At 43.7% G+C, this 10,787-nt stretch overlaps 1 protein-coding gene and 1 long non-coding RNA gene across 2 annotated transcripts in view; one reads left to right on the forward strand and one right to left on the reverse strand.

Moving 5' to 3' along the window:
* Positions 1 to 1,136: 1,136 nt before the first annotated feature.
* eif2s2 (eukaryotic translation initiation factor 2, subunit 2 beta) lies at positions 1,137 to 9,308 on the reverse strand. Its single transcript, XM_035389450.1, has 9 exons — positions 9,115 to 9,308; positions 7,207 to 7,387; positions 5,707 to 5,807; positions 3,731 to 3,842; positions 3,100 to 3,200; positions 2,733 to 2,881; positions 2,444 to 2,500; positions 2,135 to 2,220; positions 1,137 to 1,335 (listed from the first exon to the last, which is right to left on the reverse strand). The coding sequence occupies exons 1-9, from the start codon at positions 9,127 to 9,129 to the stop codon at positions 1,160 to 1,162; spliced, it is 978 nt and encodes a 325-aa protein (XP_035245341.1). The 5' UTR covers positions 9,130 to 9,308; the 3' UTR covers positions 1,137 to 1,159.
* A 244-nt stretch (positions 9,309 to 9,552) lies between these two features.
* LOC118211927 overlaps positions 9,553 to 10,787 on the forward strand; it is a 2,658-nt gene continuing 1,423 nt past the window's right edge. The window contains exons 1-2 of the long non-coding RNA XR_004762123.1: positions 9,553 to 9,725; positions 9,870 to 9,987. This is a non-coding gene — a long non-coding RNA (uncharacterized LOC118211927). The remainder of the gene's footprint in view (positions 9,726 to 9,869; positions 9,988 to 10,787) is intronic.

Here is a 10,787-nt window from a genome sequence, read left to right on the forward strand (position 1 = left end):
ACTGTGAAACACCCAGTAAGTCACTCATGGTACTTTATCAAAGCCTTTTTTTAAGTCAAGATGTACAATATCATAACCCTGGTTTGAATAAAAACATCTGGTAGCTTTTCGAAAGTCCAGTAGGCTTGTATAAACCTATAAACCTGGTTGTCCCTTAAGCCAGGGGTGCACAACTTCAGTGTGTTTAATCTGTTTAATTTGGATTTTGCTCAAACCAATTACCTAGGCCTAGTTTTCCAAACCAGTGCAAGATCACTCCTCTAACAGACCATAGTAAACTACAGTAAACAGTCTGCAGCTGACCATTTTAAAGTGTCAGATCAAGATACGATTGATCTAATTACATTAATAAGAGCAGAAGTTGCTTCAGCCCTCGTTGTACACCCCTACCTTAAGCCAGTCCCCAGGGCGGGACTGCAGCCTCTCCTGAGTTTCCTTTACAGTCTGCTCTGACCATCGCAAAGGACAATTTTCCATGCAGAAAACTCTAAACACTCATCAAACGACAGAGTGGAAAAAATGACCCTTTAATGGCGAATCAAAATAGTAAAACCGAATTATCGCACTGAAATTAATTACATGCCATAAACGCTGATATTTTAAAACTTCAAAACAGGTCAGCTATTGGAGTAATACTGCTGCAATGTGCAAAAAGATGAATGTAATTCTTCAGTCACTTACTGAGTGCTAGAAACGCCTTTGTGTCCTTAGCCACACTCCCTGAAATGTCTGGCTAGCATCTGCATTAGCAGTACAACTCCAAGCGGGGGAAGAAATACTGCAAGACCGTCACAATACCCTTGATATCATTTTAATTTGAGAATAATAATAGTCCTAAAAAAAACAAAACAAAAACCAAAAAAAACACAACCTCGGGCAGAGCCGGTGCCGGCAGACACGGATGGATTTTTCCGGAACGACGTCCAGACGAACCTGGCAGTTACCGTATCGCGAAACAACCCCCGGACAGCTCGGCGGCACCGTCACCCACGCTCTTTTATGCACTTTTATTGATGTCGTTTGAAATAGGCAAATGTTTTCGCTAACGAATTGGGGCCGGGTCACAGTTCAGTTGAAAGTGTCCGTTGCGGGTGAAGAAGGGGTGGGGTGGGGGTGGGGGCGGGGGCGGTGGTGGTGGGGGGTGGGGGGGGTTGGGGCTTCAGTTGGCCTTGGCGCGCAGCTGCGCCCTCTTGCCCGTGACGGCCTGGAAGCCGGTCTTGATGCTGGCGACGGAGCAGCGGGAGTGGCAGGTCTCGCACTGCAGGAAGTACAGGCGCGTGTCCTTCTGCAGGATGGTGTCCGGAGAGCGGCAGGTGTGACACGTCACGTACTCCTCTGCAAATAAAAAGCACACGCAAGCGCATGAATACACTACCTTACACATTCTGTACAACTTACCTGACAACCAAGTACAGACTTATCCTTTATGGAGTGTAAGTTTTAATCAGCTGTTTAAAACATTCATTTAAATGTCATCTTCCATGAGTCAATGTTTGACACTTTGAGGTGACAGTACAGTACATTACATTACAGGCATTTAGCAGACGCTCTTATCCAGAGCGACTTACACAACTTTTTTACAAAGCATTTTTTTTACATTGAATCCATTTATACAGCTGGATATATGCTGAAGCAATGCAGGTTAAGTACCTTGCTCAAGGGTACAACGGCAGTGTCCTTACCCGGGAATCGAACCTACGACCTTTCGGTTACAAGTCTAGTTCCTTACCCACTGTGCTACACTCCGTGACAAAGTTTGAATGAAAACTATTTTTTTTAAAACACAGGGCCGATTTACTTGAAACAATTTAGGAAACACTGGGTAGCGCTGCTTTGGAATACAGCTTGTTTAATTTGTGTCAGCTAAGATAGCCAATACTGTTTCTTGCAATTTGGCCCAATTTTGATATCAGGCCTAGATTTTGCAAGTTTGAATCAATCACTTTTAGCTGACAGTGCTTCGTATGTTTGAGTAACTTGGCATTTTGTGTGTCGAAAATGTTTTTCTTCAGATAGACTAAACCACAACAGTCCGAATACTGAACCCTGTGGTACCCCTGCAAAAACAAAGCTGAAATCAGGGCCATCGTCCTGCTTAGCTCCCGGGGAAAGCAGGACGGGCGGCCGCACTCACTGATGTATCTACGCAGGACGTTCTCGATCTGTTTCTGCTGGAACCTCCCCTTGATCACCAGCTGGTTGTTCCCGTCAATGGAGCCGCTGCGAAAAGGGGAGGGGTTTCGTTAAGCGCCAATCGGCGGGGCGGGAATTGCTTTCGCGTGTGCTCTTTAACCCCCAGAGGAAACGGAGGCGTCCATTAAGCTGTAACACCAAGGCGCGTGAGCCCTGGCAGCCATTTCAAACAGAGGCCAGCTGATAGCAATGAGATAACTACGGCCAGAGGGCGGTGGGTGCCCGTTTGGTACCCCGGGAAAGCCCTTACCACGTCCCCAGCTCAGCTAACAGGAAGGCCAGGAGATGCTTGGGCTGGCGATGCAATCTGGAGACAGAAAAAATAAAAAAAATCAGGATGGAGTCAGCAAGTCAATCAAACGACAGAGACAATAGGCTACAATCACTCTGTAAGTCATAATCAAACAGAGATCATCGGGCATGAGCGTGCGGTAGAGAGATCAGTGGTCATGAGCGCACAGTTACGGTCTGAAAATCTGTATTTCATGATTAATGCCAGAGATGCACGGATGGCCTCCGTGGCTGAGGGGGGCGCTCACAGTTTGCAGATGTCTGTGAAGTTGACAAAGGAGGTCTTCTTGGTGCCGACTCTGACCACCTGCGGCGGCTTCATCACAAACTTCCTCTTCTCTCCGGCCACCATGTCGGGGTTCTTCTCCCTCATGATGTTGAAGACGCGATTCAGGAGCTGCGTAGGAGAGAAGAACATCAGTACTTCTCCAGCTTACTACACCTTACTACACCTCAACACCAGCTTATCGTACACTTCAATACCTGCTTATGCAGTGTGCAGTGGGATGTTAAAATGATTATGACACAGACATGAAGGCCCCGTGGGGGCGAAGCTTCCTTATTGCAATGCCTCGTTGTACATGTATGATTATGTCACTGTGGGGGCGGAGTTACCTCATCATACGTGTAGTCCCTTTCTGTCCCCGCCCACGCCGGCCCTGATTGTGAGCTGAATGTGATGCCATCATTGTTTCTCCCGTCATCGTCCTCCAGGCCTGCAGGGGGGCACAAGAGATTGCATGGGTCACCCTTAGGGCCACTCTTTCTATGGCAATCCACATATCTGCTCTTCATGCACATATTTACACACGACTGCCACTTCACTCGCAGATTAGACTGCAGAAAAAGGTTTCATGAGCAATAAATGAAGACAAAATTTCAGACGATGAAAATGACTGGGCAACTTAAATAAGAGCAGAGATGGAACAATATTGGCAAAGGATGAGGACACAACAGGAGCCAGGTTCCCCAGCCCTAAGCTTCGGCCTGGAGATACAGCCAACATCTGTCCTCAACTCATCATCTCCTCTCAAAGTCTGGAGTGTCTCGCCAACAAGGAATCAGTGAAGATGCAAAAGGCTCAATTTACTGGCTGCAATCCTGATTGAGTCCAGGGTAATGTCACTGGGGTCAGTCATAAACACGCACATGCACACGCGCACACACAACTTTCCTAGAGCTGAATACAGGAGAGAATGTTCAGTAATGTCTTATGTAGTTTCAGTGTACAGGTGAGTGCTCGTACCGTCATCCTTGTCCAGGATATCACCTTCTTTCTTGGATTTCTTCGTCTTGGCAGGCAGCAGAAGATCATCCTCTTCCAGAGGTTCCGATTGCTCCACCTCGATCTTGAGCTCCTGCAGATAGAGCAAAAGCACAGAATCAATGGCTGGGGACTCCAAGTACAACCATCGTAGATGATGCAGACAAACAAACACCTCTGGCGCTCTGGGTACATGGGAGGATTCTCAGCATTGGCGACATTTCAGCGGTCAATGCTGGTGAGCACAAAATGGTCTCTGCCCCTTTAAGGGACCCGTGTGACCTGAAAAGAGTAACTCCATTCTGATTGGCTGGCTTCCTGAATATACCGCAGTGTGGGGTCTCTCTGTACGCTGAGGGCAGACATTCTGCTTTTCACGACTCCGTTATGTTTCTGTCAGCTAGTTTCAAAGGCAGCACGTGCTCTGCTTTTTTTTTTTAAACCCCACCTGACACTTAGAAAACATCGGAATGTATCAACAGACACTGACGAAAGCTTGACACAGAAAGGTTTGCCGTAGTCTTCAATTAAAAGTTATCGTTTTAAGCATGTTTGAGGCATCTTTTGGTGTGTAGAGCCTTCTTTTTTCTTTGATTCATTACTTTATTTGGCATTTACACACCAAATTTAAGTACTATTTATCTCTAAGGATTTTTTTTCCAGAATGTCTTAAGGCAATGACATGAAGCAGTGATTGAATAATAAGGCTTCCAGAAACAAAAATATATTGATTGGGGGTAAACTGCAATCAGCCAGGGTCCCTGTGCTTTTGGTCAATAACCTTACACAGAAAAGACTTTCTAGTACAACAAATTGTTTTCCAGGAAAACTGGGCAAATTTCTAGTCAATTTTCTATGACTGGAAAACATCAAAAAATTCCAGGAAGCCCGATGTGACTGCCTTCTGCTAGAATGCAGTTTTTAACGAGACCAATATGTTGATGAGTTGATGTTATGTAATCCTTTGTATCTATGCACATAATTACACTTAAGTGGACTTGTGGCATACTGTTTGACATCTGCATTTAATCTTACAATTGAAATACGTTCTTGGACACCTGTAATGTTCCTGGAAACTCAAGAGAATAATCGAAATGGAAAAGGCCATGGAGACTTTTTAGAAAAATGATTAATCAAATTATGCTAAAGAAAGACAAAAAGTTTTGTGTGTACTACTGGTAAGGCAACGTGATAGTAAATCAGGATTTCAACAAAAATGTTTTAGGAAAGCCATCTATACATCTGTAAATACACACATTCTAAAATGGGCACGCCTGTCAAATTATCAAATAATCTGAGCCACATGTACGGTGCAGATAGCACCGGGCCCCATCTAAGAACAGGCCCAACCCAAGCTAAATTCGCACACCCATGCACACTGTCCATGCCTTCTCTGCCACCTCAGAAGAGAGCGTGCTTCTTTAAAACCAAACGCATCTGATCAAAGTGCACAAGGAACATCTGTGCTTAACCTGGGCCAGGCTATCGGAGATGATTTATATTAATGTTTAAAGTTAAACACTACTAAAATGAGTCCTTTATAGGCCTCGGTTGTTTAGCAACAGCAGAGATCGTTCACTTATAGGAAAACTTCAAACACTGACTATTTATACCAGCAACACAACTATACACATCACATTCGTACTGCATCAGGGTTATGGTTGTATTAACTACATCAGGGCTATGGCTGTATTAGCTACATCAGGGCTATGGTTGTATTAGCTACATCAGGGCTATGGTTGTATTACCTACACCAGGGCTATGGCTGTATTAGCTACATCAGGGCTATGGTTGTATTAGCTACATCAGGGCTATGGTTGTATTAGCTACATCAGGGCTATGGTTGTATTAGCTAGATCAGGGCTGCGATTGTATAAGACCGGTTACAAAATCCCTTGCAGAACTGCCCCAGCCTAAGTACTGCCAAAAGTGCAAGACCACGTGACATCACAGCCCACCTTCATCCCTTCCTCCAGGTCATTGTCAAAGTTCTTCTTGGGTTTCTTTTTCTTTTTCTTCTGGTTGAAAAAGTTCAGGTCGTCCAGGTCATCTGTGGGCTCTGCACAAGCAATCACAAGACAAAGTGCCATTTGTACCAAACTGCACTACAGCAACACTTCTCAAGCACCTCCATTAAAAAGTACGTTGGGTGTTACGGTACAGTAGACCCATGTAGTGATACTAACGCTAGATACACAGCGCATGCAACATTGCAGCTAATTAAACATGCTCATCTGTGCTGGCACAAAGATCTCTGCTCCTCTGATAGCGCAGTGCACCTGACGGCATTAAAATCAAGGGCAAAGGTCACCGAGCTGTTAGACTGTCTCTATAATAGAGTGTTACAGTTTGTAGTCCTAAAACCCGGAAGTAAGTTTGAATTTTAGAGCCATGGCTTCCCTCGCCAGATTTCCAATGCTTTTTTTTCCCCCCATAGGGGTTTCATTTTCTGCCAAAAATAAGGTCTGTGGTGAACCTAAGCCTAAGAGAGTTTCACATTTTGTTCTACAAGATACATTACACACATTATTATCTCAACTGTGGATTTCAAAACGGTTATATGCTTTAAAAAAGTACGTTTCTAACAAGTTGCATAATTGAAACTGCTGTACAACAACGGTTGCATTATGGCAACCGTCACTGTAGTTTCCATGCTAGCCCGCCTGCAGGCGACAACCGTTGTAGTTTCAATACAGCAACTTGAAACTAGAAACATACTTTTTTAAAGCAAAAGACAGCTTCAAAATTCACGGCTGAGATATTAATGGATGTAATTTATCTCTTAGAACAAAATGTGAAACTGTCCTTAGCACAAGTTAACCACAGACCTCATTTTCGGCAGAAAATGAAATCCCTACGGGGAAAGAAGCAATCATCTTCAGTGCGCTTCTGCATTAAAGGCCGACACACTTGCCTGTACACTCACACACAGACACACTCAGTCATTCACACTCACTCGCACACTCGGTCCACGTGCTTTTGGAGAGTAACCTGAAAGAGTAGAGTATCGACGCTGACGCAAATTACTCAGACTCGATTACTCTGCAAACCCCACGAGACTCCGCACACGTTCTGCATCAATCCCCAACTCCACATGCAGCGCCTTCCCTTGCACCCGCCTGTGCAGCGCCGCTAGTAAAGCACTGTGAGGTGTGGTAAAGCGAATGACTCATAGCAAGTTACCGTGACAACGCTCCCTGGCAACGCAACCCTCAAATTCAAAATACGCACGTTGCCCTTGGCTAGGGGCAATTTTGCCTATTCCTGACTGTTAACGTACTGTATTTGTCTTTGGAGTGAGAAGCCCTGATTCAAATCCCACCTCAAGCAAATCTCTAATCTCGCCACACCTGGACGGTCAACAAACTTGCGGCTTCCTGCTGAAAAGGAAACGCAGATCTGCTAGGAGAGGGTTCCTTACCGCCCGGCCCCGCCCCGCCCCGGGCCCAGCCCCTCACCTTTCCTCCGGCCTTCGTCCTCCTCCAGGTCCAGCTCTCTGTCCTCTCCCCCGTCGGGCTCCAGGTCCCTGGCCTCGGGCACCGGCGTTTCCTCGCTGGGCACCTCCACCCCGTCCTCCTCCAGCATGAACGGCTTCTTCTTCTTCTTCTTCTTCCGGGTCATGGTGGGGTCGAAGATCATCTGCAGAGGAGAGAGGAACAGCCAAGTGAGCAGAGATTACATGCTTTACATGCTGAGAAACTGCAAAACAGGCAGCTAATCATACACAATGTCTGTTCAAATAATAATCATAAGCTTTATAAAGATCATCTCACACAGGCGTTACAAACACCTTCCACAAAAACCAATATAATTAAAGGTATAGTCCAGTGCAGTGGTTCTCAAATTCAGTCCTGGGAACCCACTTTGTATGCTGGTTTTTGTCAAAGCCAATCTCTAGATCAATTAAAGTTCTGCCATAATTGTGTGGGTAAACGTATTTTAACACAATGCAGGTTTGGCTTGTTGCCGCTTGCTGTCAGTAAAAGTTCACTTAGCGCAGATGATTACAGGTTTCAACACTCTCGGCAAATGGGACCCAACTGATTTGATCCATCAGTCTGTCACTGAATCAATTAAAAGTGGAGATTCTTTCCATTGGAATTATTTGCCGTGTAGTACATACAGCGCAGTAAACGACAGCAAAACGGACAGACTGAAATTCCTGGGATGTGAATACGGGACATTTATTGTTTTAGGGCATAGCCATTTCTGCCATAATGTGGGTTCAAGAGAGTAAAAAGTCCTTCAGTAAACTGTAAAAATGTCTAATTAAGAACCATTAGCAGCTTGTTACAACAAAGAGCTGGTTCCTATGGTTGGAACAACCAAGCATACACAGTGGGGTCCCCAGGACCAGGGTGGAGACTCACTGCTCTGAAAGAAATTAAAACGAAACAGGTCATACGATAAAAGCAACATGAACGATGAAAAATAATGATCACGTAGAGTAAAAGGTTATTTAAGAAGATGAGTTCTTCAAAGGGATTTAATAGTAAAGACTGACTGTGAAGCCCTGACACATTCTGGTAAAGAATTCCACAGTGCGGGGGCCTGGGCAGAAGAAGCCTGAGCACCCAACACAAAGGAAATCCTTTTCTGAAGATCTAAGGATCCATTTCAGCCAATAGGGTTTCATTCAGGAGACACGTTTCATTCATTCATTTCCATTTAGACTTAAGTATACAGAATTATGATTGTCGAATAATGAAGAGATGAGTGTGTGAATACCATTTTGTGAATCTGACATTATAAGAAAGATCCAATTCTATAAAAATGTATTTGATGTTAGTTGCATACTCAAAACCCACCTTTGAATAAAAGATACCAGATTAGTTTTCTCACACTATGTTGGGGATTAACACCGTTTGTATTGATATTCTCAGAACTATTCTATGATGGAAATAGTCCTTACTGTCAGTTTAAGGACCAAAAACAAGTCACAGGAAACATTTTATGCATAGCTACCAATACGCACTTGCTAAACCACTAGCTTTAGGACATTACAAATTCAGCTAACATTAGCTAATTTGTTAGCTAACCACACAGAATTGCTGGATGACAAGCACACCCAAGAAAATAACGTTAGATATGCAGCTAGGCTAGCCAGCCAGTCAGTTATCTCTGCTTAGTAACAGTTAGGACAGACATGTTATCATTGATTACTGGGCATCTATAAACTTCCTGACGGGTACATTAAATATTAAGGCAGCTAGCTTCAAACAAACAGGCAGTATTGCAGAAGCTAGCTAGGATAGTAGCGCAGCACTGCGAGCCACACGCCAGTTACCGCCGGACACATGGGCACTACGCCGCATCGTTTCAACAAGGCCTCACTGTTCACACTGGAAACAGAACACGGAGCTCACCTCGTCTCCAGACATTGTTGCTGAAAGCGTTTCAAACTCTTCTTCCTTTAGAGTCTACAGTGAAATAAAACGTTATATACGTTTTGCGGTTTAGTTTTCAACCTTCCTTTTTAGCGACTTCTTGCATCAGCTTCAGCTACCAGAGCGACAAACGCAGCGCGAGGGTCCGGGTTTCAGCTGCGCATGCGCAAGTAATGAAGGCTTATGGTTCTTGTAGTTTTTCTTTTGAGTACACAGTGTGAGTAATAATAATAATAATAATAATACGGATACAAATGATTATTATTAATAACAATAATAATAATAATAATAATTATTATTATTATTAGTAGTAGTAGTAGTAGTAGTAGTACTAGTCATCGTCGTAGTAAAACCAGCGGATAATAATACAACAACTCAGCAAGCAGCGTAAACCTATATTATTATTATTATTATTATTATTATTATTATTTAATAGCCTGCACCCACCAAATAGTATAATCGATAAATGTACATCGCTTTATGGAGAAACATACCATCGCTATAAGGAACTAACTTTGTTCCAAGTGCTAGGCAAGGTGAAGGAAGCATTGCTATTAACACCAGTCAATTCGTCACTTCATGTTTGTACGGTAGGCTACTCTTGCATTTTGGCAGTTACTAAGACCGTATTAATGGATCAATGGTACAGGATTATCCATCTTTATCGTTTGACTCGTAGGTTTCCTCTGCTTGTTGATGTGTGCTATTATTCACTGGTTTTACTTCTCTCCCAGCTTGAAAAATCCAGTTGAATGAATTGGCCCGTCCCCATCGCTGCGACGTCCGCTCCTCTGCAAACATGGAAGATAGCAGCACAAGCCCACGCAATCAATTGCTTCTTTTAACGTTCAGGTATTGAACAGCGCATCCATTGTCGTGTGCAGCTATCGCAGACACACTACAGGCACTCGATTGACCATGTCTCTACTGCCTGTGAAAAGAAAGGACATAGCCTAACCTTAAATGGCCATCTTATAGCTAACTGCGTGTTTCGCTGCGGGACCACCACTCAGAAAAATACAATTACAAGCCGGCCTGTCGTACGGAAAACCAGTATTCGCTCCCTTTTTCTCAGGAAATTGCAGAGACCAGAACCACTCATTGTTTCAAAACGACCTCGTATTTTTGTCGCTCCACAGATGTACTGGCATATACAAACGGACACAGCCTTATTCAGAACATATAGGCATAGAAAAATATGCCAAAGTTACAGGAACAGTGTCTGATAGGATCCATGCTTCCGTGCTACAAGGAGTTAATAAACTGAAACTATGTATATTCAAACAAGTGATTTACACATCTAACTTATTGCAGTGTCTCGTGCCACTGTTCCACCTCCGACACACATCTATATTAAGGACATGGTTTGTTATTTGTATGGGTGCACCAATCAGACTCTCGTTTATAGGCTCATATAACATGAATTGTTGTAGGCTAGTTTTTTGTAGTTCAAAAATGTGCCAGTTTTAAATGTAGTCTACATTATAAATGTAAAGAATCAATAGTCTCAATCTTGGCAATAATTCATTTCTCATTGTTATGTGGAAATAGGCCTACATGTTGGTTTGTTGAATTTAGATATCGTACGAATACTTAAAACACAATTAGCCAGTCCTGGTAGCCTATTCGTTTGCATGGTGTGTGTGTGTGTG

The sequence above is a fragment of the Anguilla anguilla genome, chromosome 13 (genome assembly GCF_013347855.1).
Source record: "Anguilla anguilla isolate fAngAng1 chromosome 13, fAngAng1.pri, whole genome shotgun sequence".
Taxonomy (NCBI): domain Eukaryota; kingdom Metazoa; phylum Chordata; class Actinopteri; order Anguilliformes; family Anguillidae; genus Anguilla; species Anguilla anguilla.

Excerpts from the sequence above, each read along its gene's own strand:
- eif2s2 (XM_035389450.1), bottom strand. Across the intron at positions 5,808-7,206 it reads GGACGAAGGCCGGAGGAAAG|AGCCCACAGATGACCTGGAC; the intron begins GTGAGGGGCTGG and ends TTGCTTGTGCAG. Across the intron at positions 3,201-3,730 it reads TATCCTGGACAAGGATGACG|GCCTGGAGGACGATGACGGG; the intron begins GTACGAGCACTC and ends GCCCCCCTGCAG.